This window comes from Antedon bifida, chromosome 2, assembly GCF_963402885.1.
Source record: "Antedon bifida chromosome 2, ecAntBifi1.1, whole genome shotgun sequence".
NCBI classification, from domain to species: Eukaryota; Metazoa; Echinodermata; class Crinoidea; order Comatulida; family Antedonidae; genus Antedon; species Antedon bifida.
Genome location: NC_136227.1, coordinates 8993222 through 9018883, shown reverse-complemented (window position 1 = coordinate 9018883; position 25662 = coordinate 8993222). Strand labels below are relative to the sequence as shown.

General features: G+C 33.2%; 3 protein-coding genes across 4 annotated transcripts; 1 reads left to right on the top strand and 2 right to left on the bottom strand.

Annotated features, from left to right (window-relative positions):
* Nucleotides 1-2793: 2793 nt before the first annotated feature.
* LOC144835218 (fibrinogen-like protein A) lies at nt 2794-6189 on the bottom strand. Its single transcript, XM_078690269.1, has 5 exons — nt 6030-6189; nt 5429-5667; nt 4663-4782; nt 4116-4380; nt 2794-3518 (listed from the first exon to the last, which is right to left on the bottom strand). Exons 1-5 carry the CDS (start codon nt 6103-6105, stop codon nt 3289-3291), a joined length of 930 nt encoding a protein of 309 aa, XP_078546395.1. The 5' UTR covers nt 6106-6189; the 3' UTR covers nt 2794-3288.
* A 2254-nt stretch (nt 6190-8443) lies between these two features.
* On the top strand, nt 8444-19217 carry LOC144835414 (sialin-like). Its single transcript, XM_078690499.1, has 10 exons — nt 8444-8524; nt 9941-10074; nt 12841-13074; nt 13543-13630; nt 14068-14163; nt 15091-15218; nt 16187-16336; nt 17230-17362; nt 17646-17887; nt 18485-19217. The coding sequence occupies exons 1-10, from the start codon at nt 8503-8505 to the stop codon at nt 18653-18655; spliced, it is 1398 nt and encodes a 465-aa protein (XP_078546625.1). The 5' UTR covers nt 8444-8502; the 3' UTR covers nt 18656-19217.
* Nucleotides 19218-22476: 3259 nt separating this feature from the next.
* Nucleotides 22477-25022, bottom strand: LOC144834995 (fibrinogen-like protein A). Of its 2 annotated transcripts, none has more exons than XM_078690002.1 (5): nt 24863-25022; nt 24258-24500; nt 23896-24008; nt 23354-23618; nt 22477-22910 (listed from the first exon to the last, which is right to left on the bottom strand). In XM_078690002.1, the coding sequence occupies exons 1-5, from the start codon at nt 24936-24938 to the stop codon at nt 22687-22689; spliced, it is 921 nt and encodes a 306-aa protein (XP_078546128.1). In that variant the 5' UTR covers nt 24939-25022; the 3' UTR covers nt 22477-22686. The 2 variants fall into 2 exon arrangements, with proteins under 2 accessions (XP_078546128.1, XP_078546127.1); XM_078690001.1 differs by having other exon boundaries at nt 23896-24015; nt 24262-24500.
* Nucleotides 25023-25662: the final 640 nt, after the last annotated feature.

The window sequence follows — 25662 nt, the reverse complement described above, 5'->3', positions numbered from 1 at the left end:
GTAATTATTTTACTTTTTTATAATTAATTAATTCCCGTAGTTTGAATTAAATTGCAATATAAAGGATAATAATTGTCACGTAAGACTCTAAAATAAATTAATCATGTGGTGCAGTACAAAAGGTGTGGAAAATAATTAATTTTACATAAATATACAATAATAAATAATTGTTATCACGACGCAGGCTGTTTGAAATTGATAGATTATTTATTCCTTCATAAGATCTGAATTTGATTACATACAACAACAGTATGGAATAACTTTTAAGCAAGCAATTTAAGAAAAACCATAAAATAGCAATATAACAATTGAGGTCAAAGGTCACAGCGGTCAACTCAGATTTTCCATAGTATGCGCAACTTCTGTATTTAATAATTTGTACTATCCAGTTTTGTAGCACCCCACTCATTTTTCTCCCTCAGGGTATAGACTAGTAAAATTGTTATTTTATTATTTGCAGCTTTCTCAGCTGCAGAGAACAATGTGTAAAATATAACAACTCCCTATCAAGTGCTATCACGTTAAAAGCTGGTGTCCCCAGGGGACTAAACTTGGTCCCATTGCATTTCAAATCATGATCAATGATGCTGTTAAGGGTGCTAAAACGAATGCTTTAAAATACGTTGATTACCTATATGTTTTTTTTTATTTTTATTTTATTTTATTTTATATATATATTTGTCCTCAAGCTTAACTGGAAACTGAGGAAATTCGGATTAGGCCCTCCACGGACCCACGGCAGCCAGCAGTGCAGCGCCTACCATATCAGCACACCGGGAGACGATCCCCTACTCTTTTCGAATAGTGTACCAAGTTCTTTAACGTGCACTGTTAAGTACACGGGACCAACGGCTTTACATCCCATCCGAAGGATGAGGCAATGAGAGTAAAGCATCTTGCCTAAGGATGCAATTAGTATGGTACAGATAACCTCGAACACATGCCTATCACATGCTAGTCCGATATTACCCTTACACCATCACTCTCCAGTATATACAGCACCCGCCGCGATTTCTGAACGGTCTCCCATCCAGAACGCAACCGGGCCCAAATGAAAATCGTAAGATAACACAACCAGGTCACTTGCAGCATGATCTGAATGAGTTTCATGATTGGTGTAAAAGGAATGTTATGGACCTGAACCCTGCTAAATGCCAGGCACTACAAATATGTTTTAGTAAGGAATATTCCTGAAAATAAAATTTATATCGCGGGTAACGAACTAGCATTTGTTTCCCATGCTAAATTACTTGGAGTCACGTTACAAAATAACTTAAAATGGGATAAGCATATTGGGGATATTGTCCTCAAGGCTAATAGGAAGCTTTTTATTTTAAGGAGTCTAAAGAAATTTGGCTTCAACCCTGATGAACTATGCTCTGTCTACTGTGGGTATAATAGACCCCTCCTTGAATATGCCGATGTCGTATGCCACCCCGGCTTAACCAAATCGCTTAGCAACTCTATAGAATCTGTCCAACGCAGAGCATGCCGTACCATATTGGGAAGGGATTTTAGTTCGTATGACAAAGCTCTAAAGGTCTGTAACATCTCATCCCTCACTGATAGGAGAATAGCTCACAGTCTCAAATTTGCCAAGGGAATATCTGAGACTGTTCATTCTGCTGATCTTTTACCGGTGACACGGTTTGAAAGTCATGGGAGGTTGCTCCGTAATAGTAATAACATTTCACAATTAACATCCAGAACCGCCCGTTTCAGTAACAGTCCAATCCCTTATTTTATCCGCCTGCTTAACGCCTGATCTTCACTCATTTTTGTATAATTTATTATTTTGTATGTTTCAAATTTTGTATATTTTTATTGGTCTAGGTACATGCATGTAAAAGTTACCCACAATCTGGCCTTTGGCCACTAGTGGTAACTTGTGGCATGGTGGTGTTTAATGTTTTGATGTTTTATATGAAATAAAGAATAATTATTATTATTTTATGTAATCAACATTATTATATACATTCGGTATTATGGGAATAAATATCGTGAATAAAAAGTGCAAAAAGAAGTAAGTTAATATGACAGGATTATTTTAAATTTCATATAAAATGTATACAATATAATTAATGTATAATTAATGTAACACAATATAATTAACTATCAAATAAGACCGTTTTAAAAAAAATCTGAGGTAAACTTATCGCTTAAAAAAGTGAAAATAAGTATAAACAAGGCCAACAGCCATAAGTCGTGTGCTCTCAGAAAAAAATGAACTTTCAAAAAGTAATGTACTTTAAAACTTTTCTGTACATCAAAACAGTTCAAAAAGTACAGAAAAGCGATAAAACGCATAGTGATACCGGACGACAGACAGACCGACCGACCGACATGTTCTTTGTGAACAGCGCCCTCAACCTTCAATTTATATTTTGTTTTAAATCAGATACAATTTTGTTGTGAGTTAAATTTAACTGGTTATAACTTTTTTTATTTTAGTTTTTTTACAGAATCTACATATTATTTATATCATCCATACTTGCCATTTTAAAATATGAAATATTTTTCTTGAGGTTATAAGATAGTACAGTAAGGTATCTAGTAAATATTATTACACAAAATTCATATTTTATTGGATAGATAATGTTAATAGCTACTACCTACTAGATAGTGATTAAGTTCGCTTTTTAAGAATCCTGTCTGGTTTCGTGTGTGATGTTTTCTTGTTCTTTGTCCACGTTTTTTATATTGTATCTTTATGGAGACAAAAATAAATGAAATGAAATGAAATAGCTATTCCTCGATATAATGTTTAATATAACATATATAATATTTATTGAGTTACGAACAATAATAGGTTTGTGATATGAAATGGCAGCCATTTTGAACGCCATCGTGGATTTGAGGATGACCGCAGTGAATTTGCAACGGTACACCGCTGAATTATTTTTCCTAAGGGTGTAGGCTAACACAAAAACGTGTTCTGATTAATGTGTAGAGAGGTGGCAATGGGACACACTGCGAAGCCTCTTTATGGCACTTGGACATCCGCTTATAATTAGAAGAAAGCTTAAGCAAAATATATCGATATTATTATTTAATACAAATAAACCAGCTAACAACTGAGATACATACAATTTACAATTAATTACTAAGTAAAATTTCAATCGATTCATACGGTTATACACACAAAATAAACACAACTTTCATTTCTTTTTTCCTGTTCTGTGAGTATTTAGTGAGTTTACAGCGCTTATTCAAACTATAATTTTTTTCGTGATAAGACAAGAGAAGGGAGAATAATTGTGTTTATGTTTATAGTTTTTTTTACTACTACTAGTTACGCTTTATTTTCATTTCTGACCATTTCAGATTTTCCTTCGTTTCACTTTTAGTGTAGCAGTTAAATGAAGATCCATACTCTCCATTTAAATGACATACGTAACAATTGACATACCACCAGGCGCCTTCATATTTTTCAGCACAATTTGGATTACCACCTTTATTGTCGTTATCTACATCACGTGTCGTAAAACCTTGCCCTCGATGATATATCATCACATCAACTGTTTAGGAAAGAAATGAATAACGAAATTTTCTAAAAACATTCATTTTATTTTAAATGTTGGGTAACGTCGTCATCGTAGCAGTAGTGGTGGTAGTGGTAGCGGTAGCGACAACGGTAGCGGCAGCAGCACCCGCAGTAACAGTAGCAGTAGTATATTTCATGATCTAATCTAACATGATTGTTGACACGCATAATCACATTCTGATGTGTTTTGGCTTTAATGTCATAGTCAAATATTTAAGAGCATTGGAATCTTTAAAGTCCATTCCAGTCTATTATGTCTTAGTTGGTAACACGAGTATTATTGACATTATAGTCAGGAGAAACAGTCCTTTAGATGTTTAAAGCTTTATTATTTGATGAAAATTCTTTTAAAACCTGTTTTCTACTAAGTTATCAAACAGTTTCGCAATGAAAAATGTGTGAAACCGTTGGTTGTGTTTTTTTCATATACCTAAGTAGAATCTGTCGAAACTGGTTAAAGTGAAAAACAACTTGAGAAACACGAATTAATTAATTAATTAAAAGAAAAAAGTTTGCCAAAAGTGCATTAAACTGACACTTTCAACCACGACATGCTTGTCTCTACACTTACCCGTGTTGCCGTTTACTTTATCGCCGAAATCCAAGGTGTAGTCATCACCTTCATTACTGATGCTGAAGGTGTCGTATACTGTATAGTATGCTTCACCAGAAACCGTTTTCATATCAATTCGAAGGTTGTACTTTCCAGATGACGTCATCTCATCTATATTGTCATTTCCCAGCCAGAACTCACCGCACACATTTCCAAAACCATTTTTATATTCTTCCCAATACCGATAAAAATTCAGTGAACCATCCTCTCGCCGCTGAAAAACCTAGAATACAGTGTACATAGTATTTAAAAAAACGATACGGCTCCTTTGTATGCAATTGTTTTAACGTGTAATAATTTGTTTTAGTACACGTAACCTACAGCTGTTTAGATAAGTCCTACAAATAAAAATAAGATATTGAATATTGATTGTCTGCTTTAAAAAAAAAAAGTTTTTACATGTAGGCTATAGCCAAATCTAGATGCTAGGCCTGCATAACAATGACTATATACATGCCCTTTTATTAGGCCTACGTAAACAAAATCTATAAAAATGTAGATGTACCGTCCATCCTCCTTCGTCTGTATCCATATCACAGTACACAAGCAATGCGTTTCTACCAGTCTTGGCAATTGGGTATAATCCGCTTCCACCGCTTCCCAAAATATCCTGGCAGTCTTTCACCTAGTAAATAAGCAAGAATATCAACAACATAACAGTGATCTATAAAATCTTATTCCAATTAATAATGAGAGATAAGATAAGATAAGATAAATTTATTGAACAAACGCTTTTGTATCAGCGGCACACGTTTACAAGGCAATGTAAAAAAAACAAAAAGAAAAGTATCAAAAATAACATTTAAGTCTTAACTAAGAAGCGAATTATACAAGTAAAATGAAATAGTAAAAACAAGGTAATCTTACAGATCGAACAATACTTAACCTATATGATGGAGTTAATGTTATTATCTATTTATTATCAGTATTATTAATATTTTCAAGTTTAAAGCGAATATATTATCATTATTATTACTAAAAAAAATATATATATAATTGCTAATTGATTTTATTATACTGTTATTATTAAAATAAATGCAACTGTTATATGATTATTTGTTCTTATTATATTTAATTTTAATAGTTATTTAGAGAGAGAAGGCATAATTCAATGTATATTGATGATGATCCAATTAAAGCATCGTCGATTATGTTTGTTGCACTATCAGCAACCATGGAGGAAATATATATTTCCTCTATGCAGCAACCTTTACAAATCAAGTTTTACAACAAAACATTTGTATTCATGTTATAACACCAGAAATACGTACTGCTGGCCGTAGTGTATACGCCCGGTGACTGCTTGTTTTTTCCAATCCCAAACGCCCAGATAATTCACATGATTTTGATGTGATGTCATAGCGAAATGATTGGCAGTCAGGAGTAAGACTCAGACACAACAGAGAACATCGAGTTGCACTTCTTGTTCTAGTAGTAGAAAATACCGAATCGTTTGATTTCAACAAATTCCGTTGGTTCTCAAAAATTGCAGATCGCATACAGGATTTACCTAATAAATAGGAAGTGTATATGAAAAAAAGAAATGCGTATAGAAATAAACTAATACTATAACTAACTGGATAAAGAAGCATGACCTATAGGTACTTAATTTCTTGTAGTTTCGTATGAATCTTTAAACTGTCTTTTAATAATTTTATAAACAGAGAAAAGCAAAAATGTTTATTCCCATTAATCTGGTATGCAAATGTTGTGGACTAAATTACATCTAAAAAATAATAACTATTATATCATTATTTGTTCACAAATTACGTGGTCACATCGCATTTAATTGGCCACCACGGCGCTTATTTGTTAATTTCACGGAGGAAGTCTTGACATAAATATTTTAAGAACAAAAGTGTTTCATCCTACCTGATGTCATTGAGATATTGCAGTGAAATACAAAGGTACCAAAGATCACAGTGAAGCTGTACAATATGTAAAACATTTTGACATGGCACTCACTCTTCTAAACCTGACTAACATTACCGCGAGACAACGTTGTTGTCTCTCGCACGATCACCTACCCTTCTGTAATTGCGTAATGTTCCTATAAAACACAATGCTTATCATCGGCAAATAAACAATATTCGTAGTTTCTATTTTAAGAAAATATTTAGGTATGGTTTATAAAAAGACATTATAAGTACACGCGTCATATTTATAATAATAATAATAAAAACGGCTTTATAAAAATCAATTGAATTTGCTAGTCAAGTCAAATATCATTTATTATCATTTGTTTTAAGAAAAAACATAGAAATTATGTTATTATGTTAGTAAAAACACAACTCAAAGTTTAATATCTCAATCTAATCAATATACGGATTGTTATCATTTACTTGTTTAAGAAAAAACATAGAAATTATGTTATTATGTTAGTAAAAACACAACTCAAAGTTTAATATCTCAATCTAATCAATATACGGATTGTTATCATTTACTTGTTCAGTTTACTGGTGTGTTATGATTAGATACTGTAATAGTGTACAATATCTAACAACAACAGAAATCACAAGTTGTCACACTATCTACCATGTCCATAAATTGCGGGAGTATCAATCTATGCTGCGATGATGTTTTCCAAAACTTTTAATAAGAATGATTTTGTGCTGATTTTATTGTATGTATCTAACGTACACGGTGCGTGTCTAAATGCTGTGTGTGATTTAGGCTAATTTCACTACAAGCATATGTATGCGAGTTTGGTGTAAAGGTTATGTAACCAGCCTTTCAACTAATAATAGTTACAGTTGACTAACAGGAACGCATAAACAAACAGGTGAATTTGAAAAGAAATAGGTTTTTAAAACTACTCGTATCAAAAATCCTGTACATCAAATTATGTTTTAAAATTATAAATCACAAATTATAACTCTTGCTTCTTGTACAAAAATGTATGTATTTTCATTCTGGTAAAGATCTTGCTTTTTTAGTAATCCTGCTAACAAACTAACTAACAAACAAACAGACAAACACACGCGATCCACTACATATGCCTCCTCGGCGGAGGTAAACTACAATAGTCTACGGACAGAAAATATATTCTAATAATATTAATAAATATTAATTGTTGGGGTCCATGGTATAAATATTTAGTCCATGGGCTGGAAAGGGTTACCGTGCACCCCAGTAGATTTTACACAATGGTACCAATATAATCTAATTGATTCTTGGGTTGTTAGGATAAATGTTACCCCCTACCCCAAAAATATTTGAAGATAGAACACTGATGATCATTACAGACGACGCAAGTACATACAATGCATCCCTATATTTTTCTTGTTAACACATTTTTGTACTTTATATGCCCGTGGAAAGAAAATGATACCAAAGAAGTTTAACTGTGGAGGAAGGGTCGGGGGCGGGGGCACGGTAACCCCTTCCAGCCAATGGACTAATTGTGGTAAAACAAAGTACACCTTTCTAAAGGACTTCACAACGCTACACGGCAGAAATGCATCAAAAAGAATAGATTAACTACCTTTCAATTTATGAATTTTGTGGAATAATAATTACAATATTTCAAATATAAAAATTACATTTCAGGAATATTCTTAAATAAATAAATTCAAAGCCGTCAGAAAATAAACTTTATGTGGTCCGATTCTATGAAATAAAAACAACTTCTTTGTCGATGAATCCTCGACGCATACATGCCAATAGATCGATCAGACTGCGCATACGATTTATACCTTGAATATTTTTTTAATTATTTACGATATTACCATTGATTCGCAAATTCCTCCTATATTTCTTAAGGTGAAGAATGCTTTATACTTTTTCTTTATTTTGTCATGTCACCGCTGCGTCGGTTTTGTTTTCATTTTATTGTTTACCATATTTATACTAAATACAAAAAATCCTCCTATAGAGGGCCGCGTCAATTGAAATGGAAAGATATTTATTTGGTTACAGTGATTTATCATTACTAGCTTTATTGTTCTGTTGTCCTTCAGCTTAGTTGTAACACAATCAATACAGGTAGGTCAGGTTTATTCAGAAACAAAATTGGTTTATTATAAGTTTTAATAACTGTATTATTTTATTACTGTGTTGTTTTTGCAATGTAGAAATTAGACATTATTTCATGAAAACTAAGACCTAAGATATTTTAGTTTCCTAGATCCGATGATGTGTGTTTAGAAAACTAAGGTCTAGAAAACTTATAAGATATCTTAGTTTTCTAGATCTAGAAAACTAAGATATCTTATGTCTTAGTTTTCTAGATATTAGTTTTCTAGACACCCCCCCCCCCCCCCCCCCCCAATTGAAACAAATTGAAGGGGAATTGTAAGTAACACTCGTTTCTTTTTTATGTATTTAAGTGGATTAACTGGATAATATGAAGAGGTTTCTTGTAGCTGGTATGTATAACACTATTCACAGGCCTATTCAAATTAGTATTTCACAGGGTTCTAATGAAATACAATGGGTGGTTTCAGTACAGACCTACAGAATGTAGTAATAAATAAGTCAATAATACCTTTTATATTATAATAATGGAATTGAAAGCTTTAGACGTAGTGTTTCTGAACCTCTCACATCAACTATTGCTGCCTTATAATAATTCAATAAAACTGAAATAAAGGTTTTACCAGTTTTGTAGAATAGTAAGTGATTTCTTGATTTTATTTTTGCTACTGTTAAAGATCTCGTCCCTGATTTCAAAGTTAAGAGAAATCTCCCACCCTGGTTTGATAATGAACTTTATATTGCACTGAAATCTAAAGAATCATCTTTTAGAGAAAAGAAACGTAATCCAAATACTGTAGGTTAAATGTACGCACTTATAGACCGGTTTCGTTTCGTCGTTGTTGCCTACTATTTCTAAAGTTTTTCTAAAAAATTGTACATGACCAAATGTTTAATCATATATCACCAGTTATTAGTGACCATCCATTTACCCAGGAAGGTCTTGTGAAACCAATTTGTCTGTTCTGTTGTCACATGCGTATGATGCGATAAATGCAAAGGGTCAATGCGAAGTTGTATATACAGATATGGCAAAATCCTTTGGCAGGGTCTTCCATTACTCATGTCCAAACTCCCAACAATTTGGCTTAAATCATGAATATAAAATAAAGTATTGTGTATATATGTAAACCTACAGATGTGTGACATTCTTTACAAACAGTTATAATGAATAGGATTTGTTGTATGCCTACTATTGAACCTTTTTGAAAAGGTAGGCTTAATATGAATGCCATATCTAAATAGTCCATCACCATTGAGTCAGTGATGCGTAGGTTTTGATAAAAAGGGGTTGGTATATAACATTATGTCTCCCATATAGCCCTACACGAAGGATTTGAAACTAAATTCTTTTTTCTCCGTGGTAAAGTTACATGTTAATCATTGACTTTTCTGGAAACAATCATTTATATGTAGGCCTATTATGTATTACAATAATAAATTGTATTAATCGGTCCTAATACATGAATTGGAGTTTTGCTATTTCAAATTAATTAGTATTAGTAGATTGATGCACATTCTATTTATTATAATAATTGTTTACTAAAATAATAATTAGACGGCACGTTAAGCTCTGTCTACACTATCAAACTAGTTTGAGAAAAAAGGTATGACGTGGCCAAATATGGTAGTGATATGACATGGTGGACACATTACATTTTGTTGTCACACATAGAGTTTAATAGTGTAGACAAAGCTTTAGACAGCTTATTTTGACATGTGTTTGACAAATTATGACTCGTGATTTATTAGAACAAAAAATGATTATCTCTCAATATGTACTTCAACATGATTATGGCCTTCCATAGGTATGTGTGCCGTAATAAAGTTCTTGTTATACTGCACAAGAATCAACATGAGTATTGCGATGATAGCTATGGTACGCCGCCGAGAAAACACAACAAACTGTAGCAGTAATGATAATCAATTGTACGACACCTCTGTAAGTATGCCATACTACCAGTAACTTTAAATCTGCTATAATAATTAACTATAGCACATATTTGAATATTCACATTGAATACAAAATGTATACTCAGAGGAGTAAAACATGTTTTGAACAATTACAGGGCCGTAGCCAGGATCTGTCAAGGGGGGGTTCGGACACTAAGTATTTGGGACACTGAACCGCCACCCCATTCCCCCCCCCCCCCCGACCCCTGAGGGGGGAGAATTTGGTTAAATGACACCCCTAGATGGCCGGAAATGGTACTCTCGCACATAACATTCATGATAAATGGCACCTCTAATTGGTCGGAAAAGACACTCTCATGCAGCATGCTACCAATGAGCAAAACGATCGTATTCGTACTTTTTTTCTCCTCCTCACACACGTGGACTATTTAATCGCCGATTGTTATGATCATTCACTCGGTATTTTGTTTTCAAGTTCAATATGAACTTTGTGTGAGAAGGCAAATTCAATGCTTATTATAGCTCTACCTATATTTATTTACAGCAATTTGTTGAGGAAATTAAATATTAATCAATGTAAATAGATGATATTGATACAGATGCTATAATGTAAACTACAGTACATGTACATGATACCATAGATATAACAGTGTAATATATTAATATTCACTATAATCCTCTATGATGATAATACACGTACTATACTTCATAGCCACACATTTTTTATGTCCGTCGGAAGGCTATGATACCGTAAATCTTCTAATAGTAACCCACACTTTAATAGTAACCATCCTTCTAATAGTAACCCACTTTATAAGTCAATCTATAATAATAATCCACTATTCTAATAGTAACCCACATGGGGTTAATATTAGAGTCACAAAAACTATTGACAAAATTACATTATGAATTAAAGACTGGTCGTTTATGATGCAGCCGTATTTTGAAAATAAGGAGATAATGCATGTTGATCTTGGGAGTGGGGAGGATTGAATGTTTTTGAGTTTATAAAATAAAGTTCAGTTCAAACAAATATTCGTACTGTTTTATTATTTTGCTATGATTTGCTGACCGGAATAGTTGAGGTGGGTTACTATTTTCAGGTGCCTAATTTAAGATGAGTAATAGTAACCAACTATTCTAATAGTAATCCCCCTTCTAATAGTTACCCACCCTTAAAAAACAATCAAAGAATAATAACCCAGGGTTACAATTAGAAGATTTACAGAATAGGCCTACTTTATGCATGCTGCTGACTGCCGTGATCTAAACAATAGGTACGCATTTGTCTGGCGGTGTCCTTTGTACGAATCGTTCGTGCACCAGCTCACTGTATCAGTACGATACACGCGTCAGTATTATATTATTACATCCAGGGATTTCAAGGTTCAGACCTGCGGCGTTTGCTTTCGTATTGTACGCGGCGTACAACTCCATAGGTCTGAACCAGGATGGCAATTCATTTGCAACTCTTGGAAATTTACAGACACGTATCGCTCGACGTCCGCTCATACAGCGAAGAATGTATCGAGTTATTCAAGAACGAGTTTACGAATTTTCCAATTTACGAATAACCTTTTGTACTGTGTGGGGCACGTATTTAGAGGATTCAGAGATGAGGGTGAGGTATTGGGCATGTCGGGGATGGGGGTTCGCAGTCGGTTAAGGGGGGTTCGCTGTATAGGGGGGGGGGGGGGGAACCATAAAAAACCCCCCTGGCTACGGGCCAGAATTAGGCACCTAAAGCAATAGTAATTAAAATGTTTGACAAAAAACAACTTTGATGTACCCAAATATAGCAGTGGTACGACTTCATCGTGCCCATATATGAACACGTCACATTTGTTTGTCACATAAAGTAGACAGAACTTAAAATAGGAGAATTTTGAGTATCATAACTTAATGACGAAATTGTATTATTGTTCATGACGTCTGAGATCCAAAACCTATTAAGCACTTTCTTGATAGAACTGAAGTCTGTGATCTCAGAAATCCAAGCGAGTGTAGACAGGCAACATACACTTGTCCAACAGTGGCAGATTCGGAGTCTACAAACAAATGTTTACCAACCTCTATTTATAAACTGTTGTAACTGTTTCGTGAAGTTCTTTAAAGATGTATTGTCCCCCAAAAATCATGAAAAATAAAGATTTTTAAAATCGGACTTTGAATAGGCCATTTTGCCGTTTTAATGAAGTTGTTCACTTCCATAAGAAAAAAAACGGGGGAAAAAATTATTTCACCTATAAAAAGACAAAATAAACAGTTAAATTACCCAAAAACTCATTGTCTTCCAGACAATTTGACCCTTTTTTGCTTTAAATTACATTTTTCTCAGGTAAATTTTTTTCAGACCCAATTTTTTGTGAGAGTGAATAACTATTATGTGACATTAAAATAACATATTCAACAAAAAAATTTAAAAAAATATTTTTTTAGGGGGACAATATATCTTTAAACTACCGTTCCTGTCATTTTGTTTAACTAGAGAATCACATCAACTGCAAAACTGCTTTGGTTGTCGGGGTTCACAAACATCAGAAAATAGTTTGCCGAGAAGCTGCATGGCTTAACGTCTACAGAACTCGTGGTCTGCAGTTTACACTGTCAAACTTTAGAAAGTTTTCTTGTCTAAACTGAAAGTTAACTCAAGTTTACAAAATAAAGTTTGTCATAAAGACTATACGAGAACCAAAAAAACAGCCTAAAATCAAACTTATGCTTTGTTTTTAAATGTCTAAATAATACAAAAAAAAACCTTTATTTTAACATTATATGGTATGTTTTACTATAGATACCAACATATAATTGGGATGAAATGACTCAGCAAACGGTGTTGAGTGCTTTCTACATTGGTTACATAATTACGCCGATCCCAGGAGGCTGGTTTTCCTGCTGTATAGGCGGTAAAAAAGCCCTGGGACTAGTGCTACTTTGTGAGTGTATTCTGACAGCGTTGGTTCCAATTGCTACAGAGGTCAGTATCAATCTACTGATTGCAGTGCGTGTTTTAGACGGAGCAGTACAGGTAGGAATAAATACACAAATACACAAAAAACCTAGAATATCAATCTTTTTGATTTGATAAATATGCATTCTTTTTTACTTACTTACTATTTGGCAGATTAGACTTTGAGAAGAGTAAGGAGAACTAAATAGGTAGGGCCTAGTTGCGGGATATTGTTTGCTATGTGCCTACGGTAGACTAGCTCCTTCCGTTATTTTTTTGCTGTTATTTTGTATGGTTTATATACTTTCATAAACTTTTTAAATACTTCATACAAAACATAGCAAGTATATAACTCGACAATTGTTTGTAACGTCGTGATGTTTTGACTATAATATGTCAGCCCCTGATTGTTTGTTAATGCTATGGATTTCTTGAATATTGGTTCCTTATTGTATATAATAAACTTTCATTCCAGCCTAATTTAATTCGTATTCTGTTCTTAACCCTTGACCTTATATATGGGTACATTTAATTCTTTATTTCTAGGGAGTGGCTTTTTCTGCTATCTACGTTTTATTAGGAAAATGGACAGTTCATGAAGAACGGAGTATTATGGTGTCTATAATATACAATGGCAAGTCAACATTTTTATAATATGAGGTTGTTTTGGTTTGAAGTAAATAGTAAATTATTCCAATACAAATGGTGGCCATATTTAAAATGGCTGCCGACCTCCTTGATGCACGAAAAAATGTAACAAATAATACCTTTTTTATAATTCCCTTGGTCTATTTTACAACATTATATTTTTTATTTTATGACAGTTTGAAGATAAGTCACCTGTAGAGGCCATATACAAACATACACAATATGCTCTCTACACGAACAAAGTCTTATTACAAGTCTTGGGAGTGGAGTTGTTCTGTCATTAGAACAAAATCATGGCGTCTGATATTTGACATCTGATAGGATTTGAACCAAAGGCCCTAGAATTTGTAGCCGAGTATCTATCTATGTTGATACTGTACATTTACCATAACTTAATCTTTCTCAATTTCTATTTTTACACAGGGGTAACACTTTCAACAATCGTTTCAAGTCATCTGTCTGGTTGGCTTTGCACAGCATATGAACTTGGTGGTTGGCCGGTGTCATTTTATACGTATAGTATGCTAACGTAATTTTGTTTTGTCTGTCGTTTAAGTAATTGTTCATGTTTAGTTCGTTTTACAGTAATAATAGTTTATCTATGGATTGGTGGTTATGATGCTCGGCTACCAATCCAAGGGTTCTGGGTTCAAATCCTGTTATATCATATTCAGGAGCTTTTCTCTTTTTCTTTTTCTATGAGCATCTTGTGTATTATATGTTTGACATGTGAACAGGATTGCCATCTTTAAGAAGGATAGTGAATGAAATAGCTTATGCTTTATCCTTTTGCCTCAATAATAATTACAAATATAAAATAATTTGAATAATAGATATCATATATCATTGTTTGTTTTTTTCAAAATTGTATTTTTGTAACTGGTACACAGACACCAAAAGCAATAAAACAAAACAAAAGAATCGCTATACGCATAATTGCATTTTATAAAAATACATAAACAGGGTAATACTAAACAGACAAGCATTCATTAAAATAGATATATAATGTATAACTCAAACCAAATCTCCATAACAAGCAAATAAAAATAAAAAATTCAGAGATAGGAATAGGATAAAAAAAATTGCAAGCCCTAAATTAAAATAAATCAAAATAACAAAAGTTGAGAATAATAATATCAAACATAAAATTATTCAAACGAATAATTTTTTTCCCTACATGTCTTCCGTGACTTCAATTAGTGAGTCAGGCAAAAACAAATTTGAATTGTGATTTCCATTGACTTTTTGCCACGCTCATATTCGGAGGGTCAATTTGTCAATCAAACTTTGCACCGACCATAATTTGGTCACGAGTTAGTAAAGCGCTAATTGTGCAACATGATTGCGCTAACCATAATATTAACAGTAAAAAAATGCATTATGTATTTACGTTAGATATTTTTATTTTGTTCCTTACAACTTTGTACTATTTCTTGATTATTACAGGCGTGTTCGGGTTAGTAGGATTGGTAGTATGGACAACACTTGTTTATGAAACGCCAAATACTGACCCGTTTATTACAAAAAAGGAGTTAGAACTGTTTATGTCATCTGAAGAAAGAACTAATGTTACGGTGTGTTACTGTAATCACCCTAAACGCTATTCGTCATTAGACATTGCGCGTGATGTTGGCCTAGCCTACGTTGTTTTTATAAATCATTTGTTAAATAAAAAAACTTTTCTCTCGGCGGCGGCCAGCCTTCCTCTCTTGCCTTTTCGATTGCGCGTCCATTGCATTCGCCACTCTGTACGTTCTGATCGGTCTTCCTTCTTTTTTTTGGTATTTAAGTATTTCGTTGAGCCTATCTGAGTGCAATCCTCGCTTGTGTGTTTTCGTTTAATCGGAGCATTATGATTATACAATGTCAGCCTTCTTTTCTTTACTTCCTTACTCCACTCATCTATTCTTTTATACAAATCTTTTTTTTTTATTTTCTCCGACCACCTAATACCTATTATTCTCTAGAATTGAAACTGTCATTGCCCACAGTTCACTGTTACAGTGTATTATTGAGAATATAAAACAAAATGTTATTATACCAATATGGTAATTAGGCTGTAGGCCGCAGTTGTTTTATTGTTTTATAAAAAAAGTGCGTCATTCTAAAGCATTCAATTATGGTGAAAAATATAATTATGACCTTCATAAAATTCGAATTTACATTTTTACTTTTAAATATATGGTTTGCTGCCCTCATTAATTTCTAATATTTTGTTTCCTAAACATTAGCCATATTCCAAATATAATTTAAGGAATCCAAGCTCAATATTTACGAAACTGAGAATTAAATGTTCATTAGTATTGCTGGTCCTAAATGAACCGGCGACAAAGTTTGATTTCGGGGCGGGGAAACACATATTCTTACGCTGTGTAGGTTGAGTTGCATCGCTAGTGGGAACCAAGTCTTAGAGCGTCCAGTACCAAATGTTGTACGTTGGAGAAATGCATTAATATTGAACTACCGAAAAAAACAATCAAAAAATTCATACAAACTTATTTTGAAACTATAAAAAATATAATTGTATATTTGTATATCATAGTATTCATCAGTTCCTTGGAAGGCTATATTCACGTCCTCTGCGGTGTGGGCTATTGTGATTGGCTATGTAGCTTTCGACGCCGCGTGGTACTTCAGTATAACAGAAATACCCATTTTCATCTCATCCATTTTAGGATTTGATGCAAAATCTGTAAGTTTTTTTTATAATATTTCATTTAATATTCTTGCTTCTAGTGAACGAGTGAAAATGTCACGCGGTGTTCGGTGTGAAATAGTTTAAACTAATAAAAGAGCATTCTTTCTTCACTCTAAGAATGATTCAAATTAAATTAAAAATGTGGAATGATTTAACAGCTTGAAATGTTCACTCTGTGAACAGTGGAAATCGATAACTAGAGTGAGAGATTATAATACAATAAACAATGTGTTGTGTGTCGTTTTGGAAAGTATAAAGTAATTGACCGATGACTAGATAATTAAAATATTAACTTAACACTTATCCAATGGATGTGCCTTGCAAACGTTGTCAGGTGACACATGACATGTTGGATATGGCCCTACATCACAGTTACAGCAGGAAACTTTAAGGCGTGATTTAACTCTTTACATCAATTTTGATTTAATTACTTGATACTAAACAATCATTCCAACCATGCAAAAAAAACCCAAACCGAAGTAAGGGGATACGACCACGTCGCTAACCAGGGATCGGTCTAATTGAACCCCGGTCAGCAGCAGTTGTGTCTCGGTCATACCGGACTCAGGTGCCTCCTTCCCTACCTACTTAAACTAGATCTAAAACAATCTAGGTGGCATGGAAAAGGAGAAAAAAGGGATTAATTATGCTTTTTTGAACAAGTATGTCTTTAGAAACTTCTAAAAAAGAGCTACCGACTGTGCATCTTTAATGCAGTTTGGAAGAGAATTCCAAAACATAGGAGCTGCATAAGATAATTCCAATGACAATATGAGACGGTCTTCACTTTAGCAGGAGCAAGACGATTCTGAGAATTGGAACGAAGACTATTAACCAGATTACATTATTACACATTATTATCATTGTATTTTATTTACTTACTTTAGACTGGTATTCTGACATCAATCCCTGCCATAGCCAGACTTCCAGTTGTTCTGCTTTCTGCTGCCTGTGCTGACTTTATCATTCGCCGTAATATATTGAGCATTTTGAATACAAGAAAACTGTGTGTTATCATTGGTATGATGCTTCAAAATGATATACATATATTTTATTTATTAAGTACATTGACCAAGTTTCTTTCTTTTTTCGTTCTTTCTTTTTTCCCTTTTTTATCTTTCTTTTTTTCTTTATTTCTTTTTTTTTTCTGTCTACAATCGTATATAACAAAATTGCACTCTTAATGACGTAATGATTTAATGGAGTACTATTATGAATACCATGCAGTATGACTCACAATCAAATCAAATAACAAGACTCTACTCATGTGTCTTAATCAATTGTATGTTTATCTTTTATTTAGATCTTGGAGTTGCTGCAGTTTGTTTCTTTATCATTTCCCAAGTTGGTGAATCTCTAGTAGCATTTATAGTTCTAATCTCAATTACCTTTTGTGCGCTTGGATTCAATCCACCCGGTTTAAATACCAACTCATTGGACATATCTCCAAAATATGCTGGAATAATTGTTGGAATTGCAACAACGTTTTCAAGTATTGGTGCATTCATCGTTCCTGTTATTCTTGGTAAACTAACAGAAAACAATGTAAGTTTTTCAATATTTGAACAAATTGTAGATAGACAACGATTAAACCAGAACCGTGTGTGACAAATTGTTACGTTTTGTAGGCCTAATTAGAATTTTGTAATGGTCAAATTTCAAATAAATCTTAATTACATTATGTGTGCCATATATAACAGCCAATACCGTATTCGTTCGTAGTATCAAGCATTCAACTTTTACTTGGTTAATATTTTGTTATGTACATTTGTTTAATTTCATCTTTTTAACATGTTTGTATGCCTGTTGCTATGGATGTATACACACGCGATTTTTATTTTCGCATTTCTTTTTATTCATTTTGAATAAAGTTTTTACTTATTTGAACATATTTAAAAAAAAATGTTATTGCTTTAAAAGTTTATACTAATACAATATTAGTATTGTTGCTATCATGTCTATCGACAATAAAGAAAATAATTTATAACATATCCCATGGGATGAAAGTTACTGCTAGAAGACGCGATACTGCATGTTGTTTATTGTTGTTAGACTTGATACCGCTTGTGTATCGGGTGCATATAAAAGGCTTATTTGTAAATGGATTTTTTAAAATTGAGATTATAATCTATTTCTTTTCAGAATACATTTAAACAATGGTCGTTTATTTTTATAATTAATGCGGGCATACTGCTATTTGGAATGATGTTTTTTCTTAAATTTGCCAAAGGAGAGGAGCAAGATTGGTCGAAAGAAGGCACAGAACAAGAACAAGAACAAAAAGAGACAACATACTTAATCAAATCAGAATAGTATTATTAGTATTAATCGAATCACACAATAGTTTCGTAGTGAAGAAGTAGTGTTGTGCTTAAACTTCAAACCCCCAAGGTTCAGGTTTCAATCCTAGTCTAGTCCAATTTGACTCCGGGGTCACACAGCATATTAGCTCAATAGTAGAGCAGTTAATGACATGAGCTGTGCATTTTATTACCAAAGCATGAAACTTGGCACAAAGTTTCTTTGATGTATATAGATTCAAAATATCGTGGGGTGCCAAGTGTCCAACGTCCGGTATGGCGGCCATCTTGATTTCAAAATGGCCACCATAAAATCAAAAAATGTTCATATCTTGGCAACTATACACATTAGAGACTTAATTCTGGTATCAAATTGTTCACAAACTATATATTTCTATTTGCTCTAGTGAAAAGTTTCGTCCAAAAATGACCGGAAATGACGTTTCTTACAGTTTGACCTTTGACCTCGTATTTGTATATCTCTGTAACTACTGGTCATTTTCAATCGATTTTGGTTTCATTTTGTTCAGAATAAATACATTTATATTTGTAGTAATGGAACATTTTCACATAAAATGACCGAAAATACAATTTATGACCTTTGACATTTATTTATTGATTTTTAATTATGTGAATATACTGTATGTGGTTTTTGTTGGTCTTAAATGCACCTAATTTTGAACTTTTTCCTGATAGGCGTAATTATATTAAATGATTAATGGACTTAAATTGTATATAGTACATAAAATTGGTAAACATTGTGCTTGGTGGTACCATTAGTTCAACGATGTTGGCACCTTCTGATTCGCTAAAAGTTTTATTAGTTTGACAGAGGAAATAACATACATGTATGGATTCATGGAATACCGTAAAACCTCAAAAAGGTGATAGTATGAGCTTCTTTTCGAGATAGACTGTATTTGAATTTCAAATAATTAGTATGATGATCGTGTTTATATCAATATTATTATAATTAATGACCTTACAAAGAACCCTTTATATTTCAACAATTAAGCCTCAGTTATTCTACAATTTATTGTTTTCCAAGTGGTAGGCCTATTTTGATTGCATCTTCTTTTTGTATGCTTCCTGGGTTAATATGGTCCTAACCCTCCTTCTTTGTCTGTAGATGGTCTTACACCCCTTTCTTTATCTGTGGATGGTCTTATACCCCCTTCTGTGTCTGTGGATGGTCTTATACCCCCTTCTTTGTCTGTTGATGGTATTACATCCCTTTCTTTGTCTGTTGATGGTATTAAACCCCTTTCTTTGTGTGTGGATGGTCTTACACCTCTTTCTTTGTCTGTAGATGGTCTTACATCCCCTTCTTTGTTTGTAGATGGTCCGACACCCCTTCTTTGTCTGTGGATGGTCCTACACCTCCTTCTTTGTCTGTGGATGGTCTTATACCCTCTTCTTTGTCTGTAAGTATTAATCTCCGCCTTGGATACCTACCTTATCTATCTTAAATGTACCGCGAAACGTAGATTTGATAATAATGATTAGTTTTTAACAGTATTACGCTATTGTTACATTTTTGTCTTTTACAAAGACAACATTTAGCGTTACCTATCGAAATTCGTGGATATCAGTTATCAGTTATCAGTTATTTTCACACACTCGCGCTGTTCTTCAACTGGCTTCCGGGTCCGTCACTTCCGGCAAAATGGCCGTTGGTGGCGACATTCAATATTAAATACAAATATTTTAGTTGTTCAACGTATCGTGAACTGGCATACTGCAATTAATTTTGTTTTAGATATTCAACTAATCAATTATATTGATTAAATACATTTACTTTACGTGAACTACAATTTGTTTTAGTAATTTAACTAATATTGAAGGCCTTTACTTTTACGTGAACTACAATGCGATTTTAGTGATTCAACTAAATCGTGAACTACAATTTATTTGTTTTAGATATTCAACTAATCACTTATAAAGGCCTTTACTTTACGTGAAATATAATTTGTTTTAGTAGTTTAACTAATTATTTATGCTATTTTTTAATCATTTTATCAAATTTAGGTGCGATTTAATGTTACTATAGGAGGCTAATTGAACTAATTATTTATGCTATTTATTAATCATTTAATCAAATTCAATGTTAATATAGGAGGACTGGTAGGCCTACCAAGGAAACACCTTTGCTGCTTATATTATCGTTTATTTCTGACGCTTGCTCTATTTATAATTATAAACGGTGTCTACTACGACCGATATATAAGTAGGCTACGAAAGTTGTTATTTGATAATTTTGTTTCAAAATTAACAAGATGCTGTTGTCATGGTATATTGTGATACAAAAATGTTAAAGCACCGCTCACTGTCACCCACTTTGATGAACTATGCTTTTGGTCTCTTACAGTCACGTTAGAGACTATTTCAGTGATTGATGACCCCTATTAACGGTTTCCTCCTGTGTGTAACGTTCAGATAATATATACAATAATATAATATGTATATTTTACGTATATACTGTTCTTTACAATTATATTATTTACATTAATACCAATTGTCCAGAGGCGTTGATCATGTTTTCGAGGACCATTCGGGTGCACCCACTACTACTGTAGAGTGTGCGCGAGCGAAGAGAGCGAAACCTCTAGTTATTTTAAATGCATTATAATACTCTAAAATAAATAATAAATTATATATTGCAAATAATACTGTTCTAAGTTAGCAGTATGATGTCAGGAGAATAAACTCATCTGACTCTCTTCTTTATGCCTCTATCTAACGAACGTAAACACCTAAATGTTTTCATTACAATTCAAGCTTATTCATAATAAAACATTACATAGTACAGTATTATAAACAATAGACTAAAAGATAAAATTAATGGAAGATCAAAAATCATTATTGGGTTGGAGACTAATAGAACCAAGTCAATGTCAACTAATAGATAAAAAAGCAATGCTTTGAATGATTCACTGTAAATGATTATGTCTTCCTTTTTTCGAAAGAGGAATCAGGAATCAATCCTAGTGGTCAAATCCTGGTGGTCACGTATAGAGATAATCAAAACATTTTTGCAAAACTAGGCAATGACGACCAAAATCTTCACAGAATAGTGTCTGGAAGTTGTGAAACAACAAAAGTCAGAGTTAATCATCTCTTTTTGAATCATTTTAATGATGGCAATGCAATAATATGGCGTTTTGGTGCACAAAGTGTTTGGATAATCCAGAAAATCATGGATCATGGATATCTATTCACTGGGTTGGTATGTAAATATTTGTGGATGTACTAGTTGAACTACTAAGTTCTGATTGCGAAGAGGATGAAATAAGTGATATAGTAAGAATTTTTAGACGCATATTAAAAGTGCTCAAGTTCTATTAGATTAAATACAAATAATAATGTTTTCTTGTTCTTTGTCCACGTTTTTTTATATTGTATTTTTATGGAGACAAAAATAAATGAAATGAAATGAAATAGCTATCCCTCGATATAATGTTTAATTAAATACATATAATATTTATTGATTTACGAACAATAATAGGCTTGTGATATTATGTGGCAGCCATTTTGAACGCCATCTTGGATTTGAGGATGACCGCAGTAAATTTGGAACGGTTGAATTATTTTTCCTAAGGGTGTAGGCTAACAAAACAAGGCCATATACATGGATGCAGTCGCGTGCTCAAATTTGAGTTGTACAGTCGCGTTGCATGCACGCGACTAAAAACTTGGTGTGCTAGCTTAGTGTGTAGAGAGGTGGCAATGGGACACATTAGCGAAGCCTCCTGTTGGCACTTGGACATCCGCTTATAATTAGAAGAAAGCTTAAGCAAAATATATCGATGTATTTAATTCAAGTGAGCCAGCTACCAACTGATATACATACAATTATTAATATTACTAAGTAAAATTTCAATCCATTCATACGGTTATAAACACAAAATAAACACATGCATTTAATTTCTTTTATCATGTTCTGTGAGTATTTAGTGACATGAGTTTACAACGCTTATTCATGCTATAATTTCATGATAAGACAAGAGAAGGGAGAATAACTGTGTTTATGTTTCTATTTTTCTACTAGTTACGCTTTATTTTCATTTCTGACCATCTCAGATTTTCCCTCGTGTTACTTTGGGTGTAGCACTGAAATGAAAATCCATACTTTCCATTTAAATGACATTTGTAACAACTGACATACCACCAGGCGCCTTCATGTTCTTCAGCACAATTATGATGTATATTGTCGTTATCTACATCACGTGTCGTAAAACCATGCCCTCGATGATGTATCATCACATCAACTGTTTAGGAAAGAAATGAATAACGACATTTTCTAAAAACATTCATTTTATTTTTAATGTTGGTTAACGTCGTCATCGTAGCAGTAGTGGTGGTAGCGGTAGCGGTAGCGGCAACGGTAGCGGCAGCAGCACCAGCAGTAACAGTAACAGTAGTAGTGTATTTCATGATCTAACATGATTGTTGACAAGCATAATCACATTCTGATATGTTTTGGCTTTAATGTCATAGTCAAATATTTAAGAGCATTGGAATCTTTAAAGTCCATTCCAGTCTATGTCTTAGTTGGTAACACGAGTATTATTGACATTATAGTCAGGAGAAACAGTCCTTTAGATGTTTAACGCTTTATTATTTGATGAAAATTCTTTTAAAACCTGTTTTCCACTAAGTTATAAAAAAAAACTGACACTTTCAACCACGACATGCTTGTCTCTACACTTACCCGTGTTGCCGTTTACTTTATCGCCGACTTCCAAAGTGTAGTCATCACCTTCATTACTGATGCTGAAGGTGTCGTATACTGTATAGTATGCTTCACCAGAAACCGTTTTCATATCAATTCGAAGGTTGTACTTTCCAGATGACGTCATCTCATGTATATTGTCATTTCCCAGCCAGAACTCACCGCACACATTTCCAAAACCATTTTTATATTCTTCCCAATACCGATAAAAATTCAGTGAACCATCCTCACGCCGCTGAAAAACCTAGAATACAGTGTACATAGTATTTAAAAAAACCATAGGGCTCCTTTGTATGCAATTGTTTTAACGTGTAATAATTTGTTTTAGTACACGTAACCTACAGCTGTTTAGATAAGTCCTACAAATAAAAATAAGATATTGAATATTGATTGTCTGCTTTAAAAAAAAATAGTTTTTACATGTATAGCCAAATCTAGATGCTAGGCCTGCATAACAATGACTATATACATGCCCTTTTATTAGGCCTACGTAAACAAAATCTATAAAAATGTAGATTTACCGTCCATCCTCCTTCGTCTGTATCCATATCACAGTACACAAGCAATGCGTTTCTACCAGTCTTGGCAATTGGGTATAATCCGCTTCCACCGCTTCCCAAAATATCCTGGCAATCTTTCACCTAGTAAATAAGCAAGAATATCAACAACATAACAGTGATCTATAAAATCTTATTCCAATTAATAATGAGAGAGAAGGCATAATTCAATGTATATTGATGATGATCCAATTAAAGCATCGTCGATTATGTTTGTTGCACTATCAGCAACCATGGAGGAAATATATATTTCCTCTATGCAACAACCTTTACAAATCAAGTTTTACAACAAAACATTTGTATTCATGTTATAACACCAGAAATACGTACTGCTGGCCGTAATGTATACGCCCGGTGACTGCTTGTTTTTTCCAATCCCAAACGCCCAGATAATTCACATGATTTTGATGTGATGTCATAGCGAAATGATTGGCAGTCAGGAGTAAGACTCAGACACAACAGAGAACATCGAGTTGCACTTCTTGTTCTAGTAGTAGAAAATACCGAATCGTTTGATTTCAACAAATTCCGTTGGTTCTCAAAAATTGCAGATCGCATACAGGATTTACCTAATAAATAGGAAGTGTATATGAAAAAAAGAAATGCGTATAGAAATAAACTAATACTATAACTAACTGGATAAAGAAGCATGACCTATAGGTACTTAATTTCTTGTAGTTTCGTATGAATCTTTAAACTGTCTTTTAATAATTTTATAAACAGAGAAAAGCAAAAATGTTTATTCCCATTAATCTGGTATGCAAATGTTGTGGACTAAATTACATCTAAAAAATAATAACTATTATATCATTATTTGTTCACAAATTACGTGGTCACATCGCATTTAATTGGCCACCACGGCGCTTATTTGTTAATTTCACGGAGGAAGTCTTGACATAAATATTTTAAGAACAAAAGTGTTTCATCCTACCTGATGTCATTGAGATATTGCAGTGAAATACAAAGGTACCAAAGATCACAGTGAAGCTGTACAATATGTAAAACATTTTGACATGGCACTCACTCTTCTAAACCTGACTAACATTACCGCGAGACAACGTTGTTGTCTCTCGCACGATCACCTACCCTTCTGTAATTGCGTAATGTCCCTATAAAACACAATGCTTATCATCGGCAAATAAACAATATTCGTAGTTTCTATTTCAAGAAAATATTTAGGTATGGTTTATAAAAATACATGAAAAACGATTATTATAAGTACACGCGTCATATTTATAATAATAATAATAATAAAAACGGCTTTATAAAAATCAATTGAATTTGCTAGTCAAGTCAAGTATCATTTATTATCATTTGTTTTAAGAAAAAACATAGAAATTATGTTATTATGTTAGTAAAAACACAACTCAAAGTTTAATATCTCAATCTAATCAATATACGGATTGTTATCATTTACTTGTTTAAGAAAAAACATAGAAATTATGTTATTATGTTAGTAAAAACACAACTCAAAGTTTAATATCTCAATCTAATCAATATACGGATTGTTATCATTTACTTGTTCAGTTTACTGGTGTGTTATGATTAGATACTGTAATAGCGTACAATATCTAACAATAACAGAAATCACAAGATGTCACACTATCTACCATGTCCATAAATTGCGGGAGTATCAATCTATGCTGCGATGATGTTTTCCAAAACTTTTAATAAGAATGATGTTGTGCTGATTTTATTGTATGTATCTAACGTACACGGTGCGTGTCTAAA